At 59.3% G+C, this 27,329-nt stretch overlaps 9 protein-coding genes across 9 annotated transcripts; 3 read left to right on the top strand and 6 right to left on the bottom strand.

The window, feature by feature from the left end:
• Positions 1-878: 878 nt before the first annotated feature.
• BJ171DRAFT_501151 (Eisosome component PIL1-domain-containing protein) lies at positions 879-3,618 on the bottom strand. The gene is given in 7 exon segments (XM_053110643.1): positions 879-1,703; positions 1,857-1,947; positions 2,158-2,426; positions 2,649-2,712; positions 2,989-3,038; positions 3,285-3,467; positions 3,480-3,618. 6 exon segments carry the CDS (start codon positions 3,427-3,429, stop codon positions 970-972), a joined length of 1,353 nt encoding a protein of 450 aa, XP_052967744.1. The 5' UTR covers positions 3,430-3,467; positions 3,480-3,618; the 3' UTR covers positions 879-969.
• Positions 3,619-3,997: 379 nt separating this feature from the next.
• On the bottom strand, positions 3,998-5,542 carry BJ171DRAFT_422843 (uncharacterized protein; the record flags this gene model as incomplete). Its single annotated transcript, XM_053107568.1, has 1 exon — positions 3,998-5,542. One exon carries the CDS (start codon positions 5,540-5,542, stop codon positions 3,998-4,000), a length of 1,545 nt encoding a protein of 514 aa, XP_052967743.1.
• Positions 5,543-6,577: 1,035 nt separating this feature from the next.
• BJ171DRAFT_598323 (uncharacterized protein) lies at positions 6,578-9,506 on the bottom strand (the record flags this gene model as incomplete). The annotated part of the gene is made up of 3 exons (XM_053114833.1): positions 6,578-7,692; positions 7,877-8,502; positions 9,020-9,506. The coding sequence occupies 3 exons, from the start codon at positions 9,504-9,506 to the stop codon at positions 6,940-6,942; spliced, it is 1,866 nt and encodes a 621-aa protein (XP_052967742.1). The 3' UTR covers positions 6,578-6,939.
• Positions 9,507-10,826: 1,320 nt separating this feature from the next.
• BJ171DRAFT_580836 (protein-tyrosine phosphatase-like protein) lies at positions 10,827-12,452 on the top strand (the record flags this gene model as incomplete). Its single annotated transcript, XM_053114065.1, has 5 exons — positions 10,827-11,334; positions 11,525-11,594; positions 11,765-11,854; positions 12,013-12,128; positions 12,244-12,452. 5 exons carry the CDS (start codon positions 10,827-10,829, stop codon positions 12,450-12,452), a joined length of 993 nt encoding a protein of 330 aa, XP_052967741.1.
• Positions 12,453-13,858: 1,406 nt separating this feature from the next.
• On the top strand, positions 13,859-14,086 carry BJ171DRAFT_408729 (uncharacterized protein; the record flags this gene model as incomplete). The annotated part of the gene is made up of 1 exon (XM_053107272.1): positions 13,859-14,086. A coding segment is annotated over one exon (228 nt), but the record flags the coding sequence as incomplete, so codon positions are not given.
• A 1,852-nt stretch (positions 14,087-15,938) lies between these two features.
• BJ171DRAFT_580834 (uncharacterized protein) lies at positions 15,939-17,666 on the bottom strand (the record flags this gene model as incomplete). The annotated part of the gene is made up of 1 exon (XM_053114064.1): positions 15,939-17,666. One exon carries the CDS (start codon positions 17,664-17,666, stop codon positions 15,939-15,941), a length of 1,728 nt encoding a protein of 575 aa, XP_052967739.1.
• Positions 17,667-19,456: 1,790 nt separating this feature from the next.
• On the bottom strand, positions 19,457-21,918 carry BJ171DRAFT_501131 (thioredoxin-like protein). The gene is made up of 8 exons (XM_053110642.1): positions 21,709-21,918; positions 21,243-21,325; positions 21,037-21,065; positions 20,873-20,882; positions 20,508-20,668; positions 19,997-20,202; positions 19,747-19,777; positions 19,457-19,583 (listed from the first exon to the last, which is right to left on the bottom strand). The coding sequence occupies exons 1-8, from the start codon at positions 21,847-21,849 to the stop codon at positions 19,525-19,527; spliced, it is 720 nt and encodes a 239-aa protein (XP_052967738.1). The 5' UTR covers positions 21,850-21,918; the 3' UTR covers positions 19,457-19,524.
• A 215-nt stretch (positions 21,919-22,133) lies between these two features.
• On the bottom strand, positions 22,134-24,745 carry BJ171DRAFT_501129 (kinase-like domain-containing protein). Its single transcript, XM_053110641.1, has 8 exons — positions 24,576-24,745; positions 24,299-24,430; positions 23,887-24,061; positions 23,613-23,689; positions 23,180-23,450; positions 22,952-23,001; positions 22,600-22,816; positions 22,134-22,452 (listed from the first exon to the last, which is right to left on the bottom strand). Exons 1-8 carry the CDS (start codon positions 24,635-24,637, stop codon positions 22,297-22,299), a joined length of 1,140 nt encoding a protein of 379 aa, XP_052967737.1. The 5' UTR covers positions 24,638-24,745; the 3' UTR covers positions 22,134-22,296.
• Positions 24,746-25,486: 741 nt separating this feature from the next.
• On the top strand, positions 25,487-26,360 carry BJ171DRAFT_580831 (uncharacterized protein; the record flags this gene model as incomplete). Its single annotated transcript, XM_053114063.1, has 3 exons — positions 25,487-25,537; positions 25,671-25,751; positions 25,995-26,360. The coding sequence occupies 3 exons, from the start codon at positions 25,487-25,489 to the stop codon at positions 26,358-26,360; spliced, it is 498 nt and encodes a 165-aa protein (XP_052967736.1).
• Between the last annotated feature and the right edge of the window lie 969 nt (positions 26,361-27,329).

Raw genomic sequence — 27,329 nt, 5'->3', positions numbered from 1 at the left:
CTGCGGGTTATATGCCGGCTGGGGCAGCGAGCGAGACGGAGAGAGAAAGAAACAGCAACCCGAAAGCCGACGGATGGCAAAAGGCCGCCGCGAAGGGAGGGAAAATAAGGGAGCAAAAGACGGCGATATGCGGGGCTGGGCACTTGGAGGTGGGGGACCCGCCAGTGCTTCTTGTCGCAGAAGAAAGACGGAAAGAAGAGCCTTTGGAGCAGGGCTTGGGCTGCAGGGCCGTTGGCCAAGGGCGGCGCAAACAAAGAAACTCGCGCAGGAAATGTATGCGGCGGCACTGTGCTGTTGTGCTGTTGTGCTGTTGTGCTGTTGTGCTGTTGTGCTGTTGTGCTGTTGTGCTGTTGTGCTGTTGTGCTGTTGTGCTGTGCTGCCTCGCCACTGTGGGCTGTGGACCATGTCGCGGCTGCTGCTGACTGTGTCCTCGCTGCCTCGCTGGCCGCTGTGTCCAGGACAGCGTCGTCTGTGTCCGATACCCCGCGCTGTCGTGACAGCCTCTGTTTGCCTGCCGCCCTTGTTTGGACAGAGACGTGGACTTCTGGCTTTCCATTTGCGGTCGGCGGAAGCACAGACGCGGGAGACGTGCGCAGCAATGGCGCGCAGCACAGGCGGTGCAGTCTTTGTTGTCTGGACGCCTCCCAGGCGGTGGTGGAATCTTGGTGGTGGTGGTGGTGGTGGAAGTGGTGGAAAGCCACCGATGCATCGGCAGAGACCAGCAGGACCATCAACGGCGGAATGCATGACCATCATGATCCATAGTGCCAGATGCCAAGCAGGAATTCGCAGCAATGGGAGCCTCGAGACGTTCCAGGCCAAAGCGATACCCAGGATGCGCCGTTTCGATTTGGGTGCGCCATATACCAGCACTCAGCCTCCGCTTGGCCCTGGATCAACCCATCCTTCTTGACATTACGGGCTGAGGTCTGTATTAGTTGCTCATGCTGCTTCATCGCCCGCCTCCAGTCATCGCCCGCCTCCAGGCTTCTGCATTGTGCCGCCGCCGCCGCTACCGTACTGATCAGGGCCAGGCATTTGCATCGCCTGATTCGGCGGTGCCCACCCACGATCGCCGGTCTGTGGATAGGCACCTTCGTATCCAGACGTGTCCCAGCCCCCGTGCCGTCCGCCGCCATAATCCTCGAGCACGTCTTGTGGATAGTGCGCACTATACGATGAGCGGTTGTACGGATCGACCGAGTCGCGCGGCGAGCGGTAGTTGGCCGGGTTGGTCCCGTTGGGCATCTCGGCCCGCGTTGGCAGGGTGGGATAGTAACTTGCTTCGGGAGGGCGCATTGACACTGGCTCGTAGACGAGCCGGGCTTCGTACAGGCCAGTCTGCGGGTGGCTCTCGAGATACTGTCGCGGAGGTGGAGCAGGCGGCCCATCCGAACGGCGATACACCAGCGCCGGCGGCGGGATACTTCCGTTGGACGGGCCGTGCCCGTACCGCTGTTGATCGGATGGACCGTGCATCGACGAAGATGCCCACTGGTCTTGCATGGGGATCATAGAGGGTACTGGCGATGGATCGGGCAGGCTCGGCAGCGGCATCGCCGGCGGTCCATTGAGGGTCCCTGTGTTGCTGTGCACACTGATGGTGCTGCTTGGACGCTCAACGGCGCGAGCATCGCCGGGCTTCAGAGCATCGTTGTAGGCCTCTGCAAAGTCAGACAGGATCTGGCTTGTGACCGCTGAGCCTGCGGGTGATGGTGAGTGACAGGGGTTTGAGATCCGTCAGTCGAGCGTCTCCGCACTATATTGCCACAAATAGCCCGGCCTGTGGTGGCCCGAGCTCAATACTCACACCTCCGCAGTGACCTTACAACCACCATCGCCTTTGTGTGTCTCACCTGTGTATGCCGGCAGCTCTTGTCCAGGAGAGAGTGTGCCTTGCGGGATCTGGTCGGCAAGGTGCTTGCAAAAAGTAGCCATGACTGAGATCTGTGCATGAGAATCCATTTGAGTATCGTGACCATATCCGCCCGCATCGAGCCATCGCCGGGGACATGAGACCAGATGCCCCGGACAAGAATCTCGACTGCTCCGGCTCCGGCTCCGGCTCCGGCACCCTCCAGCCCTGGCGGAGATCAGCCCATCACCACAGATTGGCGCACCATCCATGTGGCCACCGTCAGCAATCGGAATACTAACCTTCTTGGCCATGTTCAGATAGGCATCAAACGAATCGTGGAATCCCTCTCGGAGCTTCATTCGCTTGAATCCAGCCAGCGAACAGGACGCTTCCTCGACAGCCGTCTGCGCGTCGAGAACCTCTTGAACCAAGCCATCGGTTGGTCGACCTTTCTTTCTCGCAGTCTCGAGCGCCGTTTGCAGATGCTTGACTTTATTCTTGAGCTTCTCCAAATCCTCTTCGCGTTGCTTCACCTCTTTCATTGCGTTACGGCCCAGCGCATACTGGTCTGAGACGTTATACCAGGTAGATTAGCACCTGCCAATCGATCTGCTCTCAGGATAAACCAGCCAAGATCGTTGCTCGAGCATTTCACTCCTATCTTTGCCTAGCTTGCTCTGTCATTCCCGAGGATCGCCCTCTTGTGGTGGGAAAATACTGCATTCCTTTCCACTCGCCATCTGGACGCCATACTCCAGACACAGGAACGCCATCCCCTGCGTGAGCTTACCGGCCAGCTCGTTGAAAATCTCCTGCTGCTTCGAGAGCACCTGAGACATCTTCTCAGATATATCCTGAGACAAATGGATGTGTAAAGGTCGTGGGCGCATGATCCCTTATCAGCATAAAGCTCGGCCATGGCAACCAGGCTATGTCGTCCAGCCCCAGCGGACGGGGTCCTGGAAGCCGGGCTGATGGTCATGCACAGTCATTGCTGCAGCCGCCAACCAAGTCGCTCCCCATTACTTTCGCCAAGCCAAACAGCCAGCGTCAGCTCGAAAGAGCGAGAGGATCCGAGACAAGAACAGCACCTCCCAGATCGACTCGACTCGACGGCCGCGCTCGCTTACCCGCAAATCTTCTTCCTCTTTCTTGCCCCAGACGGCCATGTATTTGGATACTGCGAGGGAGGCAGGCGCACGGCTATTAGTGTTGGTTCGAGAAAGGAGAGGTGCCACATCAGCCATCCTTTTCCTTCCCCTCCGCTCTTGGGCTGGTTCGTGCACGGATCCTAGATGGCACTCGCTGACAATGGATAGATGCCATCCACCCTCTACAGCTCGCCACGATGGTCCAGAGTCGCTGGCCAAATGCCCTTCGGCGTTTTGGGCTACCTGCTGTTTTGCAGGCAACGAGGCCGACTTACCATCGGCAGACTCGCGACCAAGAGATCTCCAGGCCTTGAGCACGTCCTTCTCTTCTTGGAGCCACACATGGAAATCTTTTGTTTCGCCACCGCCGACAGTCGTCAGAGATCGGCGGGCGGCCTGGCCAAGACTGGAAAGAGCCATGGGGAAGGATGAATCTGGCTGGCTGGCTGGCTGGCTGGCTGGCTGGCTGGGGATGGGCTGCGAAATGCAGGTTTTGGTTTGGGCGATGCGGCGGTATGAGGCAGATAGACGGTCGAGTGCGGGACTGGAATGAGCCGGTGCGTCTCAAACTTGGCTTGATTGGAATATCGGGGATAGGGAGCGGTGTCGGTGCGGGCGAGCCAAAGAGCAAACGAGGTTGGGCTTTCGACGGGGCACAGCAGCCAAGAAGGTCGCACAAGCATCGTGGCAGTGCTTGGCACGGGAGTGGCTGTGCGTCTGTGTTGTGGGAAAGATCGGCGGGACGAGATACCCGAGTGCCGCAGTGCAGCGATGCCAATGGCGAGGACAGGGGCAGAGTCCAGCAACACACTCTATATTGAACCAATTCAGCAACGCTGCCGGGCGGGTCAAAAACACAAGCGACCCGACCGCTCCTTACAGAATCCAGATAGAAGAAAGGTGACGCGGATGCAAGCAGTAGACAGACGTCCGGATCATCGCGATGAACATCGGCGAGACGGACATGAGAGCCACGATGACGCCTGCTTCAGGCGGCGATCAGAGACACGACCTTGGTGTCGTCCAGCTCTCCCTTCTTCTCGTCAGCAGGCTTCTTGTCGATTCCAGTGACTTGGATGTCATCGTTAAACTCGACAGTGTCGGGGTCGGGGTTCATGGCGAAGGATCCGCGAGGGATAAAGGTCGAGGCAACGATAACGATGCCCGCGAGGGTCATGAAGACACCGCCAATGTAGATAAACAGGTCGCGGAGGCTCTTGTTGTTGAGGACAAAGTCGTCGCGGACAGTGCCCATGAGCAGGTTGAGGATGTAGAATGCAAGCAGGTAGGCGACGTACAGGAACGACATGACGGCGCTGAGCGGCGAGGTGTACTTGTCGATGTTGGCATAGTCCTCGAGGCGCGATTGCACAAAGGCGGCCAGCGAGACATCGCCCGCGGCCCAGCCAAACGAGATCGTGGCCATCAGAGGGGTGAGCTTCCAGGTGAAACCAACGATGTCGGACTTGTCGACCGGAATGAAGGGCAGCGCCCAAATGAGCAGCAGGAGGATGGCATCGAGGCGCAGGAAGGGAATCGGGGTCTTGACCTGTCGGGCCAGCAACAGCACCGTCAGGGCACCAAGCAGCTCACCAAAGTTGGAGCCACCAACCATGATGGTCTGCATGTCCGAGTTGCCAAGGACCGACTTTGCATAGAACGGCGCCAGGGTGTTTTCGAGATAGCGGTGGAGAACCAGCGGAAGTGTGTAGGCCGGAAGGAGCCAGACAAGCGCTCGCTGGCTGCAGACAAGCCTGGCTCCCAAGTAGACCGAGTGGAAGAACGAGTAGACAACGGCGCCGAGCCGCTGGCCGAAGGGAATGTCTCGCTCGGCCTGCTTGAACTCCTCATGCAACTTGATACGCTCGGGCCGGGTGGTGATCAGGAACCAGATGCACGACGAGAGGGTGAAGCCCACGGGCAGCAAGCCGAGAGCAAAGCCCCAGCCAAAGTAGCTGATCCAAATCGAAGCCAGGATGGCGCCGGCAGTGCCGGTGATCTCGTAAAAGATATGGACGGTGGCATCGAGGCGCTTGAGCTTGAGAGCATCGCCTCCCACAAGATCGGCGGGGATTACGCGGCGCATGAGCTCGACCATTCCATGGAAGATGCCCGCAAGGGGAAAGAACACAAAGATGAGATACGGGGTCCACCCGCCCCAGGTCGACTTGATGCTGGAGCCTTTGTTGAGAACGGCGGGGATAGTGCCGCCCGTGGCGCCCTCAAGGATCGGGATGGTGACGACGGCGATGCCAAACAGCAGGATGGCCAGCGAGAGGACGTTCTTGGCCTGGTATCGCTTGACCAGGGGCCCGACAAGAAGCGAGCCGAGGCACTGGCAGCCCAGGTTGATGCCCACGAGGTTGGCCCAGACGACACCCGGTCCAGCGGACTGTGCGAGGCGGTTGAGGACAATGCCGGACATGCATGCGTTCATGGTCTCGAGAGAGAACTTGTAGGTCATGATGCCGATGATGTACAACGTGATGTTGCGGGTCTCGGTGCCGGTGAAGGCGTGGCTGTCCTGGGTCATGATGGAGCTGGCAGTGGCAGAACAGGTGCGGAATTGGTTGGAGAATTGGTGCGTGGGAAGACTTCAGGGATAGTGCCGTGGGATGCACTGGTTGCTGCGGCGCAGAGTCGTCAGGATGCAGGAGATTGTGCCCCAAAGGTTGGCAAGTGCAGAGCTTGATGGGATGGCGAGGCTCAAGACCAGAGAGCTGATGAGACTCGGGCTGGATGGGTGAACTTGGCTCGGAGACTGGTGTAGTGCTATGGGATGAGCTTGAGACCGTCCCGGCAGAGCCTCTTTATATGGAATACCGTTGCCCCCCTGGCACTTCCCGGGGCTGGCATCGCGCTGTCCTCATGCAATCCTCTCGCGTCGGTATGAAAGACATCGACGAGCCTTTCGCATCCTTGCCCACCGAGGAGCTGAGCGCATGCATGCATCGGGGTCGACCTCCGGGCTGCGTGCGTGCGCCCACCTGCGATCGCCGGTGGATGGCCTCGTCGAATTGCTCGTGTGAACGGCAATATGTGGGCATGGCGGCGAGGGAGCTCACCCAACCCAATTTGCGCTCGGCTCACGCATCCGATCCAACTCTGCGGGTTGACAGGCTCAATGAGAGCATGCATGTTCGCTCTGATGCGCCGGGGCAAGACCATTGCCATGACGATGCAACCCGATGGGACGCAACCTTGGAGGAAATTGGGGATGCACTCACAAGGTTGGCCCTCGGGCTGCGCAAGGTTGGTGAAGCGATCAAGGAACACAGCCGCGCTCGGCTGCATGGGTGTGGTGAGTTTCCTGGACTGGCCGAAACACAGCGCCAGCAAAATGAAACCGGTCGACCAGAGTCTGTGGCGGTGGAGCCGTCGAGTGGTCGCAGACGCTCGGCGGGTTTGGGATGCATTGATGCATGCTGGACCATGGCGGTGCTGGAGAGCGAGGGAGAGGAGCACTTTGGTTCATGATGGGAGCCTCAGCACGCACCCGACGCCAAGGTTACGGCGGGCCCAAAACCCACAGGACACCATGTTTTTGAGTCATGGCAGTCACTTTCCTGGGACCTGAGTACACGCCTATCGATCGTCCACTATGGCCAGGTGCGCTCGTGGTGCCTGGAGGCCAATCGATCCGACTCTCTTGACGTCGAGGAAGCTACGGAGGCTATCCAGACGGCCGAATGTTTGCACCACATCACGATATCGATGCCAGTCGATCATCGTCACAGGGGGCTGACCGGATGTATTCAAGCCTGTGCTCCCGCAACTAGACAAACCCACTGGGTTGCCAACCAAGACAGGAGTGCAATCCCAGGGTCGGCCCACTGGGCCATGCAGATCACTGTGGGGTGACACTTATAGGCACGCTGTCCCGCTCAATCCGAGCAAGCTTTAAAGAGCGGCGCGAGACCGCTGGCTCCGCTAGAGCAACTCAAAGTCGTCCATCTCCATGTCGATGCTCATCATTGCACTTGGCAGAGCACCTGGGCCGTCCTGGGGTGGTTTGTCAGCGCCGCTCTCGGAGTTCTTGTCGTTTCGTTCGTCACATTCGCTGTACTCCTCGGCATCGTCCAGGTCCTCAATGCACTCGATGGGTTCGGTGGATCTGGACTGCTCAATACGCTCTTGGCCGAACTGGGACAGCGACTCGTTCGAGTTCGAGGGATTGAGTGGCTGGCCATTCGATTCGGCGATCTCGTCGACATCAAGGAATTCATGCCGCGACGCCTCGACGACATCGAGATCGGCTCTCTGTCGCTTGGCAGAAGCTGCCGCCGCCAGATCGGGTCTCTTGCGGACTCGCTTTGCAGTCTGTTGGTCGAGTGTCGGCTCGGTCTTGCTTCTCTTTCTGGAGGGAGAGGCTGTGCCGACCTCCTCGAGCGCATCGTCGTCGTCGTCTTCATCGTCGTCTTCGCCCTCGTCATCTTCGTCATCATCTACATCCTCGCTATTGAGGCTGATGCTGCCCTCGTCGTCATCGACACCATCTGCTTCTTCGTCCGCATCTTCGTCATCTTCATCTTCTTCCTCGTTGATATCCTGCTCGTCTCCCTCAGCGTCAACTTGGACAGCATCTCTGATTTTGGTTGCCTTCTTGGTGCCTCGGTCGTCGTCTTCGCCCTCGCTCTCACGTTCTGAATCGGTTTCATGATGCGAGTCGAACTCCTCGTCCACCTGAGCGATACAGAGCATGTATCAGCAAAACAATCATGCAGCAAGATCCGGGGGTCCGGAATCGCAGGTTCCCGATTCCCTGGCCCGTCCAACAGATCGCCAGCGCCCTTCTTGCTCCGGTTGAGCGGCTCGGTTTCCGATCGACCATCCAACGTGGCACTCCGTCGCCTCAGAACAGACTTACTTCGTCCTCAGACAGAGCCACATAGTCTTCGTCCTCCTCTTCACTGTCACCGAGGTCGCCGTGGGCAATCGTCAATGGTGCTTTGGACCGTCGTTCCGCGCCGCTTCCCGCGGCTGGGCTCGGCCTTGTGCGGCCAACGTTCTGAGAAAAGTAGCCCATGAGACGCTCTTGCTGCTGGATGTCGATCAAGCTGAACTCGACCTCGGTCTTTCCGGCGTCAATCCCGACAGGCGTATACTTGGGATGATCGTGCGTGCTGATGAGCAGATTAAACGACTTGCCGCCGACAACGAAGGGCTGAGCGGCCGAGATGGCTTCGACAGGAATCCAGATGGCAGGCTTTCGGAAGGCAAATAGAATGCCTCGCTTGAGCAAATACAGGAAACCGTCCTTGACTCCGATGTGAGCGACGACGCCGGGGGGCGGACAGGGCTGCGATCCAAGCGAGGAACCCGACGACGGCCCTGGAACAAAGGTAGTCAAGTCGGGCATGTCGACGCTGAAGAATCCAGCGCACCGGCCCTCGAGCGCCGCAGAGAGGTAGTCGACTAGCAGCTTTCGAAGGCTATCGCCCTTGGCGAGAGTGTAGGAATGGCCTTTGTTCTTGTACTCCAAAGGCTTGACAACTGGTGACGAAGAATCATGGTTGCGGATAGGGGATGAGAAATAGCGCAGTCAATCTGACGTATCCATGAAGGGCCTTCCATCAACGACGCAGTCTCTGTTTGGCGTCGAGCACCTCCTGCTTGGTATCGAATATTCCTGATCGAGTCGCCGGGGTAAGGATATCGTATCTCCGCGACACCTTGGACGACTGACCCGCATATATCATGACAGCAGGCTTTCCGGGGATATCACTGCGCTCAGCCGTGCGATCTGGCTCGGCACCGGAATCCCGTCATGACGCACGATAGATCCAGCACGGCCACATCGCTCGGACGGTATGCCACCCCGTCACTCTGCTTGCAAGCCTATGTCCGTTCGACTTATCCCTGGTTGGGGCCCCAGTCATGCCGCTGAAAATGAGCCAGCCGCCACTCTGCTAGACTGTCGAGCTTGTGCCCGCAACTGCAGCTGCGACTGCAACTGCGACTGCAACTGCGACTGCAACTGCGACTGCAACTGCGGGCCGAGGAAACGTACCCAGATCTTCGGCCCCAAAGGATATGATATCCGACTTGAAGATCAAGAAGAACGTCGAATGGGGCTTCTGCTTCATCGGCGTCGGTAGACAGAATCCAATCTGGAGTGAGTCGATGGAGTAGCGGGTGGTCTTTCGAGCCGGCGACGCCAGGCCCGTCGAGCTGGGGGTCGGCAGCGAGGACGAGGCATGTGGCAAGGACTCGACCAGGGTGATGTCGTCATCCGAGAGGGCCAGATCCAGCTTCTTGCGCGGGTTCTGGAACGAGATGCCAGGAACGACGAGATCGTAGGCGAGCTCGTCGTATGACTCGGCTGCGTCGTCGGCAGCGGCCGGGTCCGAGTCCAGGTCGTTGAGGGCTGGTTGCGGGGCATGGTGCAATATCAGATCTCGGAAGATGGGCTCGGTGTCGGGATGCTGCTTGGCGGCCAAGAGGACTCGCTTTCGGAGCGCCGGTGGGAGGACGGCGGCCAGCTGTTCGAGCGACATGGCTTGGAGGATATCTGGGAGAGGGACCGTGGGCTGTTTGCTCGAGGATCGGGTCTGGAGAAGCGATGGAGACCAGCCGCTCTGGCGGGCTGGCTTGAAGGAGCCAAAGGACAGCCCATGACGGACGAACCGGCTCTGCTCGGGAATCCGTCCAGCCGTGCTGGCGCCTGCACCCGGGACTGGATCCTGGTCGGAAGCCAGTGTCGCTGATACAACTGCGTTGCGATGCCGAGAATCCGATGCATGGCCGGGGCAGACTCGGACCCAAAGTCTCGGTGGTCGAGAGTGCCCAATTGCATTCAACCCGCAGCATTCCTCCAAAGGAATCCGGTTGCCATTGAGTTCCTCCGAGCGAGCCGGGCTAGGTACTCGCAGTCGCAGCCCTCACCATGTCGCGAGCTGTGCAAATACCAACAGCCGCTCTGCGGGGAGATGCAACACCAAATGCAGAGCACAGCGTGAGAAGCCTGTTGTCGATGAAGTGATGTTTGCTATTCCTTGAGCAAGAGTGGGCAGGCAGACTACACAGGCGGAATCATCTTCCGCAGCGTGGTGGATCGGAGCGCATCCTTCGGAGGTCGCCTGTCGACCGAAACAACCTTGGGGATCAGCCAGCACCGGGCAGCCATAGCCGTTGCTGCAGAGGCGACACCACAATGTCGGTGAGAGCCCAATCGCCAGACGACGTGCAGTGATTGAGGCGGTGGCAATGCGGACGCCGAGTCGTCCTGGGCATCAACCGAGACGGCCCGACTCTCTGATTCGACTGCTCGAGTGCGACAGTCGATAGCTGGACGATAGCTGGACGATTCCCGCCAACGGACGCAGCTGGTCAATGCACTGGAGGGGCAGGAAAACCTTGGCTCGGATCCCCGCGCCCGGCGACTGCCGATGATCCTGCTCTGGGGGCAGCGCTTCTGCGTCTGCTTGGGCCAACCCAAGCTGTCTCGAACAACCCGAGCGGTCTCGAGCACCATCGGCTCTGCACCGAGCTTGGAGCATTGGCTGCACTCCTCTCCCCTGCGCTCCGGCCCGTCCGCCTCATCGCCTGCCGTCTCGCCAGTGACACTGGCCCTTCTTGGAAACGCTCCTCCATCAGCAAGGCCCTCTGGCGCAATTGCCGCTGCCCGATCCACGCCCACCAGCTGGTACGCTGCCGACAGGCCGTTTCAGGCTCTCCCTCCGTCCCGAATACCCGCAACCTCGCCGACCAGAAAGGTCGCCAAGACTCACCCGGACCGAGAACGCCGCAGCTCGCCGCCACAGTCTGCCGCAACAGCAGCCAAGAGCAGCCTCGCGTGGCCTGGATCGATCGCTGCGATGGACTTTTTCAAGCCGTTTGGGATCCAACCCCGAACCTCGCACACCCACCCCATTAACATCTCATGGCTGATTCCGCCCGAGCTCGACCTTGTCCTGCCACCGGATCCGCGAGGGCTCGGAGACGACCTGCTGGCAAAAATCCAACCGCGGCCGCCCAACAAACAGGCAGCACCACCACTGTGTGTCGAGCGGCCCAACGGCGAGCCAAGTCGATCCCAAGACCGGCCCGAGAGTGCGGAACTGCTGCAGTCTAACCACGGGCGCGAGGATCTGGAAAAGGCCGAGGCCGGGCTATGCCCGATCGACAGCGTCCTCTGTGACCCGACCGAGGACGAGCAGCAAGACGCAGCTGGCCCGAGTGCTCGATCAACGACCGATGTACCAAGCCCGGCGGCCCAGAACACCCGTCCTTCGCGGGTGCCAGCAGCCAAGCCCGGCAACTTTGCTCTGAGCTCATGTCCGGGCAAAAAAGTCCGACTGGACACTGGGCCAGTGAATGGTCGAGGTACGGCGCCCCAGGTTGGGAGAGCGTGGTTGAACTGGATGGTCGTGGATGGCTGCAACAGATGGAGGCTGATCATGTCACTGTCGACGGAGCGATTCGCAGTTCAGAGCGGACAGATCATAACGAGCATCGGTCAGAGGGGTATTCACCGAGGTCTGAAACCAGATATCATTGCAATCTTCTGCCACAGCGATGATCAGCCGCGACTTGAATATGGACTTTGAGCGGATAGCGTCGGCGGGAGTCCGGCTTGTCGTCAAGTATGGACTATGCTCTGTAGCCGGTCCGCCGATGCTTGCCACCCGATTGCGGAGAAGAAACATGATTGTCAGGGTGGCTCGCAGCGAGCGACAAGGGGAGGCAAGATGTCCTCGAGATCTGTATTGACCAGCCAATTTTGCATTTATACTACGAACGGAACCACCCTCAGTTGCCTCGATAACACCGAGCTCGAGTATCTGGGGGCGCCTTGGGACAAGTACCAAGCTGCTGCTGCGGGACAAGGGATTGATGTTATAAGGTGGGCATCGAGGAACAACGAGATTCGATCGCAGACGACCGAGCCGGCCGAAGGAAAGAAGCCCTGTCGCGGCTAGAGGAGCAGGCCGATAGAACGATCTGCTCTGGGAAGGCCCCATGGATCCATTATCTTATTGTTGGGTGGTCCTCTCATCGCAGAATACCCATAGCCGAAGGTTACGCGCCAAAATCAATAGACGATGTCGAGGAGGTTCTCAAGGAGATTACAAAGCGAACATCGAATGGCGTCAATATTCTCTGCCATTGTCGGGGAGGTCAGCGATGAGCCAATCGAGATCGATACGGATGCGGCTTGGTGTGCGCTGGTCCGACGCTGATGCTAATGGCAATGCCCGCCCTCATTGCATCCATGAACTTGAACCTCTGTAGGTGTCGGCAGAGCAGGTGTGATTGCGTGCTGCTGGCTGCTGCGGGAAGCGTTGGTGAGCACTCCCGATCGGTCGATCCAGTACCTGCGACTCCGCAGAAGCCCAAAGGCGATCGAGACAAAGTTCCAGGAAGACTTTGTTGTGCAGTACTATCGATGGCTCACGACCAAGCAAGGGCAGCCAGGGTCGACTCCGTCAGCGCCGCAGTGAGGCCGAGCTGGTTGCGCCGCGTGGTTGCCGCTATTTGTTGGTGACGACGATCACACATTTGGTATCGGGTGAGGAGCGGCTTGGTATGTCGCGGCGGTGAAAGCGCTCGGTTGTGCGTGTGCTCGGTTGCCAATACAGCCCGCCCTTATTGGAACAGGATGCTACTATGCGCGGAAGGCTTGCGAGCGTGCAGCAGCAGCGTCGCCAGGACAGAAGCGCCAGGACAGAAGCGCCAGGACAGAAGCGCCAGGACAGAAGGACACACCATCGGACATGAACATGAAGCAGCGCCAGGGTCGCGTCACGTGCGCGTCCGCCCTGGTTGGCACGGCGAGACCCGAGGCGACAGCGAGACGCGCCTCGGCGTGCTCTCTGGCGTTCTCGGCAGCAACACGTCACGACACAGCGAACGCGCACCGGCGATGACGCAAGGGTCACACGGGCAGCGCGCAGACCTGGAAGCCAAGGAGCAACACACAGACAGTGGGCGATGCGGCTGCAGGGTCCACAGCATCAGTGCTGTGGTCTGTGCTGCTGACATTTGCTGGCCGCGCGAGTCATGCCACGTCTTTGTTTTCCGCGGCCGCGCCTTTGTTCTCGGCTGGAACAGCATCAGCGGATGTTCCGAACGCCGCTGCAAACACCGCCCTCGGCTGGCCTCGCCGCGGCCTCGGCGGCTCTCGCGGCGCCCTCGCTTCTCGGCGCGGCCAATGTGACGCCGTCAGCCGCCTCGCGCTCGCCATCGGGCGGCCAAACAACGAAATCTTCCTTGGGCTTCGCTGGTCTTATCGGGAGCGATGGTGGAGGATGGAAGTGGATGGTGGAGGATGGAGGATGGTGGAGGATGAAGGACAGACTAATGGTGAATACGACTCAAGAGTGAATACGACTCAAGAGTGAATACGACTCAAGAGTGAATACAACTCAAGAGTGAATACAATCCAACTCGGGGTATCATCCGAGGGACGATATCGCCGCGAGAATGATACCGCATCACAGGACTTAGAGCATCTGCTCGATGCCCAACCCGCCCAGCCAGACGCACCGTCGCCCCCCCCCCAGCATCGCCGTCGGGTATGGCCTTCCAGCGGATGCGCGGCGATGTCCTCGGGATTGGCGGTCTGTTGGATGGAGCGATCAGCCCTGCTGTGCGCCCGTGTCGCTTGTTTGCTTCGTCGCCCCCACCGACCGCAGTCCTGCTGCCCCTCCGCCGGGCTATAAATACCGCAGCTTCGCTCCGTCCAGCCAGGCCGCATCCGCTTCGCTCTCAAGCTCTCTCAAGCTCTTTTTCTCGTCGCCGTCCCAGCTCAAGCCAGCCCCTCCCCCCAGCTCCAGTTCCAGCCGCCATGTCCGCCGCCCAAGCTTCCTCCGAACTCTCCCAGCTGCCCACCGAGGCCCCCCCGCAGCCCGCTCCGGCCCCAAAGAAGAACTCGTCCAAATGCTCGGCCCTCGGCTGCACTGATCGCGCCGTCAAAATCGTCGGCGATTGCCGATACTGTGCCTCCAAGTTTTGCTCGCGGCACCGGCTGCCGGAGGCTCATGCCTGCCCCAACATCCAGTCCTGCCGGCAGGATGCCACTGCTCGCCTCTCTGACCGTCTGATGGGCGAGAAGTGCGTCGCCAGCAAGGTCTAAGGGCCCCTCCTCTCCCTTCCACCCATCCCCTCCCTCCCCTTCCCGGGACGCCGACCCGGCCGGCGAATGTCCTTCCCGTCCCCCCGCCTCCCGAGGCCGCCGTCTTCTGCCGACATAGAGGCGGCCGAACATCAAGAAAACGCTCAAGAAACACCCACCCTTCTTGAATCAAACACACATCCTCCTGTCTGGGCTCGGCACCCAGTGCCCTCCACCCAGTCGCTCTCCACCGTCGGCGTCACCTCCCAGTCGGACTCGGACCCCCTTCGCTGCATTGCGGTCGAGTCCTTCTTGGCCTTGAGCGTCGTGTCGGACGGCTTTCCCGATCAGCGATGAAGCAATTCGCTGCGAGCCGCTCATGGATCGCTGCCTTCTTTCATCATCCCTGCACACTGTGGTCTGGCCTTGTATATGATTTGTTTTCCTTCCACCCTCTCCCTCCCTCTCTCAATCTGCCTTGACTCTATTTATTCTGCCGATAAAATGGCATCTGCGATGCGGATGTGTGGTGCCTTCTTCCTCTGCTGTTTAGTTCTGCTCTGCTCTGCTCTACTTTGTTTAGTTCTACTCTGTTTAGTTCTGCTCTGTTTTGTCTTTCTGCTTGCTCTCCCCCCCCCTGTTTTGCTGTCGTAGACTCTTTGATTCTTTTTGGGAACATGGTCGATGTGTTTGATGATGATCGCTGCCAAAGAAATGTATTTGTTTCTCAATTCCAACACAAGCGAGCAAGTGTGTGTGTGTGTGTCCACGTGATTTGCGACCAGGGTTGGCCCTGGGCTGTGTTGTTGTGCCAGCGATCCGGCACGGCATGGCAGCGTTCATGTGTTGCAGATGGTTGACTGGACGTTGTCTCGGGCTCTGCGCCGATGTGATATGGATGAGCACGAACAATCGAGGGTTGTTTCTAAGGGCGCCCCTCCCTGCCACACTCACATCCAGTACATCTGGAGAGCCCATCAAACAATGCGGACGGATGGGGGTGAGTTGGTTCGATCGAGATATCGGGTGCTGCACCATCTTCAGAGATCAATAGAGGAATCGAGAAAAAGACAATAAACGGAATAGGACGGGGCTTCAATTAGGTGGAGTGCGACAATTGGACCATGAAGGAAGGGGGAAACGAGGGCGACTTGGATCAACGCCAGCCACAGAGGACAAACGGACGAAAGCCACCACAACCCCATGCCGCGAAGGAAAGGAAAGGGTTTGGAGTGGGCGTGGGATACTGGGGACGGGGGCCAAAGGAAGGTGTTCGCGCATCTCAAAGTCGAGAGCGGCGACGCCAGAAGTGACAGTGGATAGCGGATTAAAAGATAGAGGCAAGAAAACACCGACTCACGCACAACAGGCAGCGAGCCGAAGCGCCATCGAAGAATATCAGGTAAAGGGAAGAGAAAAAGACAGAACAAGCAAGGCAAAACAAGACAGAGTTAGTGGGCGGTGGCGCTCCAGGCAATCACGGCTCCGACGAAGCCAGCGAGACACGGGTGTGCATCAACAGGACATCTCCAAGGCCGGGCCGAGAAGCTCGGGCACCACAACGGACCCAAGGAATCCAAAATCTATGTATATGCAAGAGGAGGAAAGCAACGGCATAACACGGGAGGGTAAAAGTGCAGAACACAGAAAGACAGCAAGGGAAGATGGACGGCAGGATTGAGGAATGGTGGCGTCACTGGGTGGGAACGGACCGAGCGGGAGAGGAAGGGAGGGAAACGATGCCCGGGGGGGGGAAACAAGAGTCAGAAAGGGCACAGCGAAGGTGATGGGGAGAAGCTTCTGGGAAAGCATACGCGAAGCCGAGAGGGGCCGCTGGCAGATCTTGGTCGTTTGGGACTGGGGGCACGGCCGCTCAGGCGATGACGTGCACGTCCGTCTTGACCACGATCCGATCCAGCAGACCTGTGCATGCCGGGCAGTCAAAGTTGGAGTGAGTGTCGCAGATCCAGTCGCCGTCAGCGTCACGGCGGCTGAAGGTACGAGGCTGACGCCTTGCCGGCGGAGAGTGCTGCACCGAAGCCGAGAGCGGTGACGGGCTGTTGTAAGGGCTGCTTGGGCTGATCGGGCTAATCGGGCTAATCGGGCTCATCGGGCTGCTTGGGCTGGCCGGGCTGGACTGCAGCACAGTCATCTTGGGTGAGACCGAGGCATTGCCAACGCCGCGCTGCTGCTTGTCGTTCATGAGCTTGAGCAGGTCCTCGGTGCTGGCCTTCATGGACTTGAAGGGCTTGGGCGTCTCGGCCCTGGGTGTCGCAACGGCATCGGCCTTGTTGAAGTGCAGGTTGCGGTCCATGTTGATCTCATTGACGATGTTGGCCGGCTGCAGCTCGACAACCAGGTCGTGCTCGACAAAGCTGCAGCTCGTTGCCGTTGTGAATTCAGAGTGGAAGGACTTTGGACTCAGCAGCAGTCCCTGCGCCGTGTATTTTTCGCCGAGCTCGTCCATATTCATCTCCTTCAGATCCAGCACCAAGTCGGCGAGCGGGTTGGAGTGGTAGGTGTGGGCGTCGATGCCATAGTACGGCTTTTCGTGCCGAGATGATGTGTTGCTGTACACGCGCTTGATCTTGTCGGCCGGGTCGTCGCAGTGGGTGGTCTCGGTGGCAAAGGTCATGTCGGTCTGGTCGGAGCGCTTGCGTTGGTGGATGCTGCTGGCGCCGTGGGAGGTGGCATAGTACGACGACGAGACGGGCGAAGTGATGGTCGAGCTGGCGGACTGGATCGAGCGAACTGAGCGACCGGTGGGCTGTCGCGACATGGCCACCGACTCGTACGGATCGCTGCTATGCTTGACAAGCATGTCCTTTTTCTTCTTCTGGGCGCTCATCACCCGGGCAAAGGCGCCGTTGAGATAGGAGACATTCTGGGCAAGCTCGTCGTACGGATCGACGGCAGCGGTCGGCGACGTGGGCACGGTAGAGGAGCGAGCCGACCCAGCGCTTGGGTCCGTCGCCGCTGCCGCCGCCATTTTCTCGAGCTTGCTGGAGTCAACGGACCGACGCGGAAGGCTATCGAAGGAAGGACGGCAGCGCCGAGGGGGCGGGCACGGCTCATCTGGGATGAGGCTGGACGGGAACATGTCCTGGTGCCTTTCTCGAGGCGACCCATCGCAGCGGGCGGGGGCAGCAGATGGGATGGAGGGCGATGGCGAGGTCATGGACGAGTCCGTGGGCGAGACGGGTCGCTTGGACGACTGCCAGGTGGGGCGAGACTTGAGCGGCCGCTCGGTGAGGGACGGGCTGCAGCAGGAGCACACGGTCGAGGCTTCGGACTCATGGCCATGAGCCGAGGAGCTGTATCCGGAAGAACATCGGTGGTGGGAGGCCGAGTCACCGTCGAGACGCTGGGTCCACGAGGCAGGATCGGCCGTGGCGAGGTTGGCAATGTCATTGACGGACGCCTCAGCGTTGCGGGTGAGGGTCATGTACGAAGGGGTGTAGGTCGAGCCCGAGTCGGACAGAGTGGGGGAGGAGGGGCTGAGGGCTCCTGGCGAGGACTCTTCCTCGTGGATGATCATGGAGCCGCGACGGGGACGCTTGCCCCAGAGACCCTTGATGGCCTTTCCGATGGATTTGAACATGGGGGCTGCGTGGAGGAGCGACGGAAGTGCGGCAGGAAGGAAGGTGTGGGTATGCTGGCGCTAAGCAACAAGAGACGAGCTGGGCCGGGGAATAGAGCGACAATAGATCAGCGACAGTCCAGCAAACGATCGACAATAGATCGACAATCGATCGGCCACAGATCGGCAGCTGGCCAGCAGAGATGCGGAGGGGAGGGGGAACAAGCGACCAGAGGAGGAGGGAAGATGCTCGAGTCTCGCTCTCAACCAGACCCAGGAGGCACGGGGACCCTCGGCAGGCGGCGCCCTGGGAGACAGGGTGGCGGAAGTGACCCCAGGGACAGAAAACCAAGAGAGCAGCACGGAGGAGCACCACCCCCCACCGCGCATGCGATGCAAGCCCGAGAGTTGCTGCTGTTGCTGATGCTACGAATTGGATATATACAGCAGAGACGCTTATGGGGCTGGGGCAGCTTGCAATTACCTGGACAATTGCGATGCCTCGGACGGACAGAGCAAACAGAGGGGCCAAGGGAGACCGCAGGACGAGCTGTCCGAGCAAAAGGCCAACTGGTGGGCTGGAGACGGATGCGGATGCCGATGCGGATGTGGGTGCGGGTGCTTGGTTGCCCCCAGCGCGGCTGGTGGTATATTGGTGAGGGATACTTTGGGGACTCGGGGCGACTCGATGCAACTCGAGGCGAATCAGAGACGGTGGGCTGGGGGGGGGAGGGCGCAGATCAAATAGAGCAGGGGCAGAAGCGAACAGAGGCAGAGGCGGGTGGTCGGGGTGCGATGGACGGATGGATGGATGGACGGATGGTTGGAGACGGCCGATCGCTCTTGCTGGGCTGTCGAGGGCCCGTTCCTGCCGCTTGCGGGGCCAAAGCCGACAGTGCAGTGGAAAAGGCTGTCGACAGTGCAGCGGAAAACGCAGCAGAGGTTTCGCTGCCGCCTTTGCGCTTTGTCGCGGAGCTTAATTTGCACAATGCCCTGCTGGCCCGCTGTGCTGCTGCTGTGGGCGACTCTCGCCGAGCCCTCGCCGAGCCCTCTCTCGCTCTCTCCGTGCACTGCCCGCAATGTCCTGCAAGACCGTGCGTCCTCTCGCCCGCTCCTGCTCGCTCTCGTCTCGTCGCGCTATCACAATCCCCCCGGTCTCTGTGCACCCCGGCCCGGGCCCTGGTGCTGGCTGTAACCCCGTGCGCGCCTGGGCCGCAACAAGGCCGCAGACCGGGGCGCCGTCGCGCGACAAGGGTGCGGCAGGGCCGCCCCTGGCGAGTGGTGCAGCGGATGTGGGACAGGCCGTGTGGCGGGCCACGCGCGCGCTCGACACGCGGCACACAATGACTCAGTCGCGGCATGCGTTGTACCGCGGCGCCGGTGCGCGTCGTTGCCGCACGCTGCCGCACACTTTCTCTGTGCGCCGCGCCGAACCGCCCTCCGCTGTGCATTCCGCTGCACCACTGTGCATGTGCCGACCGGCGCCACCTCTGCTGCCGAGCCACAGCGAGGGCACTCTCCTCCCTGGTTCCAGCCGGCCACCACGGCACGTTTCTGCGCCGCGGCTTTGTTGGCTCGTCGCGATGACGACCCTTTCGCCAGAGATGCAAGCAAGTCCCAGGCAGCATCCTCGGTGCAAAGATGCCTCTGGCTGGTGGGTCCTCGACGCAGGAGATGCTACTGCTGCTGGCGGCGATGTTCGCTGCCGCGATGAAGGCTGCTTGGCAAGGTCCCCGATCTCGGCCGCGAGCCGCTTCCTCCAGCCCCCAAATGCACCCGCCCCCCTGCCGTAGACGCAAGCGCCCAGCAGCTCAGTTCTATCGCGCTGTATTCGTCTTTGCGGCTTTGGGTGGCAGCGTGATAATGCTGGCTGGCCGCTCTAGTTGACAGCCTCGAAGTACTCCTTCGACTTGACGGGATCGGCCTTCATCGTCTTTGCTGCGAGCATCGAAGAGAAAAGCGGCGTCTCAGTATCATCAGCCCACACCAGCCGGCGCCTGGCTGGTCTCTCCCGTCCTCCAGCATTGCTCGGAAGCGTCCCTCCCTCTTTTTTTTTCTCTCTCTCTCTCTCTACTCTTCCTCGATGGCCATCTCAGCTTACCTCCTTTCTTCCAGCCAGCAGGGCAGACCTCCTGGTGACCATGCAAAAGAAAGAGAAAGGGTCAGCCCGTCCTTGGTTCTTGTGAGCCCGGGAATCGGCGATAGCAGTGACAGCCGCAGCGACAGTCGCCACGGCAGCAAAAAGAGCGGTGGTGGTGGGGTGGATTCTGCAGCCAGGCAGCCAGCCAGGCAGGCAGCAGCCCCGCTCAAATTTGCTGCGGACCCGACAAGGACCGCTTGGATCAACTTACGCCGTGCTGGTCGTTGAACTGGATGGCCTCGAGGATGCGGAGGGTCTCGTCGACGCTTCGTCCAACGCCCGTGTCGTTGACAGTGATGTGGCGAACGACTCCGGCAGGATCGATAATAAAGGTACCACGGAGTGCAACGCCGACGTTGGGACCCTCGTCGATCAAGACGCCGTAGTCGTGCGAGATGTTCTTGGTGATATCGGAGACTGCGGATTGGGGGATCGAGTGTCAGCAGCGACCAGGAGCCACCGGAGCAGTGCCACCACCCAAACAGAGATAGATGCATCTGGCTGGCGATCGGGAGCGCATCAAGACCACATCGAGACCGCACATACAACCGGGGACCAGCAGCCGGTCCGAGACCACAGCCCGGGTCATGCGCGTCCTGCTTTCCTCATGGGCCGACTTTCGATATCGCATACTGGGTGGCCGTGGCCGTGGCAGGCATGGGGTCGCAGATCCCCTCCGGCCTTCCTCGCCGCCAGACATAGCCCGTCCTCGGACCACTTACTCAGAGGGATCTTGAGATCGCCGAGACCACCCTCCTTGCGGGGCTGGTTGATCCAGGCCAGGTGAGAGAACTTGGAGTCGACCGAGGCGCCGACGACCTCAGAGCCCAGGGCACGGAACTCCTCGATGCGCTCGCTGAAGGCAATGATCTCGGTGGGGCAGCTGGGGGGAAAGGACGAGCGCAAACAGGCACCGATTCGTCAGCGAAAAGCAGTGTTTGCGTCGCTCCGGGAGCTGCCTTGGTCCCTCAAATCCAGCAAAAGCAACAGTCATCTCAGGCGACCTGGTATCGTGCCGAGGATCGTGCCGTGGATCGTATATGCTGCGATTGCATTCCTTAGCAGCCACACCGGCCCTACTACTCACACGAAGGTGACTGTGTTTGTCGCCGACACAAGCAATTTGAATCGTAGAGTCCAGCGACAGCGGTATTGCGGACAGAGCCAGACGGTCAGCATGATCCATGGCCCTGAAATGACATGAATCCGGATATAGCCATCCGACCACCGCGGGATGGCTGCGATACTTACAATCGAGGGGGTAAAAGAACAGAACAAGCCTGTGTCCCCATAGCCAAACAGCAAGTGGTCAGTACGAGGTTGTAGGTCATCTCGCATCTTTCCGATGGATCGGCTTGCCTTTGGAACAGTGCATCGTCTCTGCGGTATGATGGCACAGGGACCTCTGTACCTATCCTGATACTCAACACTGCCCATTCATCCAGCGTGGCACCTACCACTTGCCCTTGTAGTCATCCGATGAGATGGTCTTGAACTGCTTGTTCTCGACGGCAGGGGCAGCCCAGGAGGGAGCCGGTTTCTGGGAACAGCAGATCAAGAATGGCGTCAGAGCGGGAGGGCCATAGCCAAGATCGGGATGGGACCACGGACCAGATCTCCAGAGGATCGGAGATGATGCGCCATATCATAGGATATGCTCGATCCCGACATTGATTTGCCGTTTGATGTGATATCGCCGCGGCTAAAGCCGTCTTGGGCGGGGATCGCATTGATCTGTCTCTGGTCCGCTCTTGATCTGTGCTGGAGGGGAAATGCTACGCCGGTGCGTGCTACGAGTACCCCCGCCTTTCGGCACGGCCTTGGCTGCTACTATATCCTTCGTTGTGGCAGATCGAGAGCCCGCCTTCTCTCATCCGAGGTCTGCGTCCACCAGCCGCTCCATGGGCACAGCCACCAACTTACCAACACACGGGCAAAGTGGTGGGCGGCAACGGCAGACGAGGCAAAGGTGCGGGCGCTGCAGGCATACTTGGGAGCCACAGCCAGTCGGCTGGCGGTAGCAGCAGCAGCGCCGCGGAGAGTCATCAACGAGCGAGCAAACATGGTGCAGGCGGGGATATGGGCGAGAGCGAGGGCGAGGGTGATCTGGGGATGGGCTCGGATGGATGGCTTGCTGATGATCTGCCAGCGGAAGGAGCCGCCGCGTGGCTTGGACGATGCGGAGCAACCATCCGCCCGCATTCGCCATCGCCGGGTCGAGTGCGGACCCACAATTGCAGGACGCAGGAGCCTCGGCAGGACCGGCTCGATGGGCCCACCTCACAGCGGATTGCCATGGGGGCGAGAGCTTGGCCACAGACGACGGCCCCAGGCGCCTGGCTCAAGGATCATGCATCGCGATGGTCGCCGTGTTCAGTGACTCATTTGGCAAGGCCATCACTCGTCGTATCGCTCGGGGCGCCACCCCTTCTTGGAGAAGATACTTCCCAGAAACCAGATGCTGCCATCAATCCAGGCATCGAGCACCGCCCTCATGCATCCAGCCCTCGACTACAGTCTCGCCAGCTGGTCCAGATCGCCACGCGCGACAATCTCGAAACCACACTCTGCCATCGTCTGGAAGAGCCCCGCATAGGTCTTGCCGAGCGGGGAGCTGGACTGGCCGATCTTGATTCTTGCAGCGATGCCCTGGAGAATCACGGCCGTCTATGCGGTGCAGGAGCGTCCCTCGATAAGTCAAAGTACCTGCATTCCCCTGCTGCATCATCCCTCGTATCGCACATTGCACATCCCAACCAGAGCCAAATGATCCACCAAGCAGCCGGTGTATAGACACCGGCTGCGACTACTCACCCTGAAGAACGCAAAGGCGATGCAAAAGTCCCATCGTGGAATCGGATACGGCCGGCCGGCCATCTGACAGTAGTACTGAATCAGCTCCTCGGCCTCCGGGATCGCCATGGGTCGCTTTGCATTGCGGATGCCCATGATGGAGTTGTAGCCGTCTCCGGGAGCATACCAAGGGAGAAGCAGGTTGGCCAGGTCGGCGAGCGGGTGTCCGATCGAGGATCTGCGAATCCACACCGGACCGCACCGTTATTGAATGAGCATCAGATGTGTAAACTGACGGCTTCGTTGCAGCCAAGCGCTGACGACTGAACTGCACAGGGCAGGACCGAGACGGACCGAGACGGACAGTACTTACAGCTCCCAATCCAGGATACCAATGACGTTTTCGTTCCGCTGGTGGAAGACCTGCATGGCCATTGAGCAATGGGTGTCAGCCAGCCCGCGAATCTCTATCGAATAAGGACACCGTCGAATACTTTTACCATCCCGGTGCTGGCGCACCCTGCCACAACACCACGCAATCACATCGGTCCACGATAGTAATCAAATCGATCCATCGGCCGAGCCAAACGCATTAGCCTACCACATTGTTGAGCTTGAAGTCGCCGTGCATCAACGTAACCTCATCGCGGACCTGGTTGCGTTTGAACCAGGCAAGGATCTCGGCGATGCCCTTGATCTCGCCAACGCTGTCACCGCTCGAATCCTTGACAGCGGCCTGGGCTTGCGAAACCCGATAGAGACTCTCGATTTGGCGGGTGTAGAACCCGCCGTGCTTGCCGTAGCTCTCGAGGCCGACGGCGACAATGTCGGTCTTGTGCAGCTTGGCAAGCGTGCGCACAACCGACCGGAGGCTGCAATGGCAAAGGAAGAGTGTGCCGTGCATCATCTGTCAGCACCACTCCCTGCCCGAGACGAGACCAGGCTTTCGAGGAGTCGGCCTGCCAAACTGCCAAACTGCCTAACTACTTGCTTGCTTCGGCGGATACCGGCCCCATCCACAACGGGATACATACTGGCGATACGGCGCGTACGGTTGAAGATCTCTTAAGAGGTTGTCATCGAAGATCCTTCCATCGAGAAACTCCATGACCTGATTGATTGCGGCGATTATGCATGAGTGCATGGGCATCTCGGCGAAATGACCGGCTCTGGACACACGCGCGAATACCCAGGGTACTGCGATGATCGAATCCCCCGTCATGGAGGTGGAGAGGCGACGAAACCATCTCGCCGGAACAGGTGGCTCGTTCGGAGGCAAGCAGACTATCCGCATCCAGCACCACATACATAGAACGGCGTGCCCAAGACAGCAGGATCCTCGCAGAGCACGTAGACCTTGGGCACAGGGACGTCGGTCTTGGTGCCGAGAGCATGCAGAATGCGGTATTCCCGCTCGACCGCATGCGCCGTTTTTGAAATGAGCTTTCCCGGCGGCTTCTTGCGAAGGACCCAGCGCGAGCCTCTGTCCGAGGTGGCATCAGAAACCGATGAGAATGCAGGTCGTCTGGGCTGCGTGGGTGAGCCAGGGCAGCAAGGACGGATCTGATGGCCGACCAAGTAGATGCAGGACGGCGGGCGATCGATCCAACGGAGCACGAAGAGCACATGCAGATCGATAACGGTGTCGCTCGTCCATAGGCATCAGCCCTGCGATATCGGCGGCCTGCACAAGAGAGATGTCCTTCCGAGACGGACGCACCTGGCGTCCTTCAGAAAATAGGTCGGGTTGCTTTCGCCCAACTTGAACTGACGGATATCGAGCGGCGGCTGGAGTTTGAGAGTCTTGACGCCGGACAGAAAGGACTCGAGCCTGGTGACATCGAGCTCCATGCTTCAGAACAAAGAGGCAGTCCTGGTCAGCATATGGCGAGGGGAACTGTTGTCTGATGGCATTGCATGTGAGCTGGGTAGCGACGAGCCCGACCGATCGCCGAGCACATGCAGCGGCGCTGTGTGCATTCCCGGCTGCAACACACCCTTTGCGGACGCTGCTGGTCGTCTGGCCGTCTTCGGTAGGACCTCGCTGTGGTGAAGTCATGGTGGATGAGGGGGGGGGAGCAATCGGCTGGAGGACGGGGCTTGACGGCCGGCTCCGATTTTATATCTCCTCTGCGCTCGCGGTTGTGCTTGGTTGCATGTGAATCGCCCCCCCGGTGGCATGGGTCTCTGGCCAGCTGCCGTTCTGGCTGATGTCGCCTGTCCTTGCGCTGCTCCTTCCCCCAATCCAGCGCCGGCATCAGACCCTGGCGTCGGTTGCATCGCGAGGACATGTCAGAGATACTGCACGGCCTGTGAGAACGCACCGCTCAGCATCCGCATGCTTGGAGGGAATGCAACATCGCTCGCCTCAATCGGTTGAACTCAGCAACCGCCCATGCTAAACAACAATGAATGGCAACATCATCTCTCCGTGCACTCCCTTCCCCCTTCGACTCGGCTTGCAAATGCTTTGCCTCCCTCGCGCCAAAGCTCGAGGACGGACTGGTCATTGGTGCTCCCTCTCTCCCCGATTTTGGCGGGTCAATATTTGTCTCTCCCGGGCTCGAACATGCCAACTTCCCGCTCAGCGAAACGGAGAAACCGGCTGTCTCCGCCCGCCCGAGGTGCTGGCAGCTCACCATGCGCTACCGCCCGAGCGCAAGAATGCCTCTCTGAGCTGCTGGGCCCGCCCTCCGAACACTGGCGCCGCGCAAGGACTACTTATCGGGCCAGGCTCTCCCCTCGCCTGCCGGCATGAAATCGGATTTGTTTCCACTCACGACCACCACCCACCCACCTTCGATTGTGGACTTAGGGACCCTTCCCCCTGGACACTGCCGTACCCACAATCAGCAGACTCGAAAGCGAACCAGCCGACGCCATGTTGTCAGCATTTTGGATATCACTGATGGCGAGCATCCTGTGCCATGGCATATATGCCGCTCCCGTGCTCGGAGAGGTAAGGCTCCAGGGATTCTGTTGTACTCGATAGGCCCTGTGCGCTCTCGGCACCAAGTTGCGTCGCTGCAGCCATGATCACTCGGCCGGGCAATGTACTGACCGTCAGCCTCTCTCGATCCTTGCTTTGGCAGCACCAAATGAACACTGCGGCCACCGGGTGGCAAATCTGCCAGTCCGTGGGATTCTGCATTGCCGATGTTCATACTCAGAATGTAGGCCTCTGATATAGCTCTGCTTACGATAGTCGATTGTATTGAAAGTCTTCTTCGCATCCTGATATCGTCGGTGGAGCCACCGAGTCCTTTCAGCATCGATCCAGCCGGGCTGATCAAAGCAGGGCTTGGCCGCATTCTTGCATTGACCTTCATCCCTCCCTCCATCTATCTATCTCTCCATCCATCTCTCCATCCTCCATCTCCATCCATCTCCATCTACCTCATCGCATCCACCAACAGTACTGCTGGGATGACCTATCGTATCTCCTAGCGCATCCGCCCGCCAAGAGCTGGCAGGACCAACCCAAGTACTGCACGCAGTGCAACCGCCTCATTATCGAGTACTTCAACTCCACCACCAGTGGCAGCCCATCCAACACCCCATACTTTAGCGTTGGTGGTCTCAAACACAACCTTGATCAGCATTGCGGCCAAGGCTTCCTCTCGACCGGCACAATCACCCAGCCGGGCAAGCTGAAGGGCCACACTGTTTCGGATAGCGATATCTTTATCTCGTTTGACTCGCCGGTGCCCCGCCGCCACTCGACAGTCCAGAAACCCTCCCGATCCCTAAGCCATCCGACCGCGCACCCGTCCATGATCTAAAGAGGATTGAGCGGGTTCTCCTATTTTCCTTCTGGAAGAGTGGGCATCCGGCCATGATCCCAGCCGACTCGGTAGTCGTTGCAACCATGCTTATGCCTGCTTCCTCTTGCTTGACAATATGTACAAACCATGGCAATACAGTCAGTCCAGAGAGAAACGGGACAATCACTTTCTGGCATCGGATGTCTGAAGCCCGGTGAACTTCCATAGGCTCCAGTGAGCAAGCCCGTGCGGTTGTTTCTCGTCCTTAAACTTGGTCGATCTCATGTGATCGATTGATGCTAATGTCTCGATGTGTGAGTGTGGTGCATGCACTCGATGAGGGAGTGGAATGTATTCACTCGACTCTCTGTACAGCTCCATGGCGTATCGATATCAAGATACTCGACTTTCGCGAGTCGCTTGGCTTCCAGGCACTTTGAGCGCACCTGGGATGTGTTGAACTCGTTCACCGAGCACACATGGCCGTCTCTGGTGGTAGATGAATTGCTCAAAGTATTTGGCGAACCTGAGACTCCGTGGGCTGGATGCATGTCCCTTCCCCTGTTTCCAGGATGCATTCCCAAAGGCAATCACCACCTCAGTCTCCTTGGACACGATTGAACCATGATTGCAATGAGTGGGTGGGTGTACTCGGGTCTCAGCAAACAACATCAGTCCTTACTAAACGGGATGTCACGGCTGCTTGTTTGGGGTACTCGTTAGTGGATCTCCTCAATATGCAATGCCATTACAGCGTTTCCAAAATGAAATTGGACACCCCCGTTTTTAACCAGGACAAGGTTTTTTTCTGGAACCTGAATACACCACCCACTCATCACATTCACGGCCAAGCACAGCACCATCTTGATATCGAGAAACCACACTTTGTCCGGAGCTGTGCAAGCTGCACCACACTCACACATCGAGACATCAATGCCTCACGGAACATGATCTCGGTATGCCAGTCGATCATCGCCACAGGAGATC

This window comes from Polychytrium aggregatum (assembly GCF_025602895.1).
Source record: "Polychytrium aggregatum strain JEL109 chromosome Unknown BJ171scaffold_14, whole genome shotgun sequence".
NCBI classification, from domain to species: Eukaryota; Fungi; Chytridiomycota; class Chytridiomycetes; order Polychytriales; genus Polychytrium; species Polychytrium aggregatum.
Note: the sequence above shows the minus strand (reverse complement) of the source record. Positions and strands in the feature narration are given on the sequence as shown.

What these genes read in the sequence shown, in the direction of transcription:
- BJ171DRAFT_501151 (XM_053110643.1), bottom strand. Translation starts at nt 3,429, where the DNA reads ATGGCTCTTTCCAGTCTTGGCCAGGCCGCCCGCCGATCTCTGACGACT. An exon ending in AAGAGGAAGAAGATTTGCGG is followed by an intron (nt 2,713 to 2,988) that starts GTAAGCGAGCGC and finishes CATTTGTCTCAG; the next exon opens with GATATATCTGAGAAGATGTC. An exon ending in AGAGCTGCCGGCATACACAG is followed by an intron (nt 1,704 to 1,856) that starts GTGAGACACACA and finishes CATCACCCGCAG; the next exon opens with GCTCAGCGGTCACAAGCCAG.
- BJ171DRAFT_501131 (XM_053110642.1), bottom strand. Translation starts at nt 21,849, where the DNA reads ATGTTTGCTCGCTCGTTGATGACTCTCCGCGGCGCTGCTGCTGCTACC. An exon ending in CGATCTCAAGATCCCTCTGA is followed by an intron (nt 20,203 to 20,507) that starts GTAAGTGGTCCG and finishes CCCAATCCGCAG; the next exon opens with TCTCCGATATCACCAAGAAC. An exon ending in AGTTCAACGACCAGCACGGC is followed by an intron (nt 19,778 to 19,996) that starts GTAAGTTGATCC and finishes CATGGTCACCAG; the next exon opens with GAGGTCTGCCCTGCTGGCTG.
- BJ171DRAFT_501129 (XM_053110641.1), bottom strand. Translation starts at nt 24,637, where the DNA reads ATGACTTCACCACAGCGAGGTCCTACCGAAGACGGCCAGACGACCAGC. An exon ending in ACTTCAAGCTCAACAATGTG is followed by an intron (nt 23,002 to 23,179) that starts GTAGGCTAATGC and finishes ATGGCCATGCAG; the next exon opens with GTCTTCCACCAGCGGAACGA. An exon ending in TCGCCTTTGCGTTCTTCAGG is followed by an intron (nt 22,453 to 22,599) that starts GTGAGTAGTCGC and finishes TGCACCGCATAG; the next exon opens with ACGGCCGTGATTCTCCAGGG.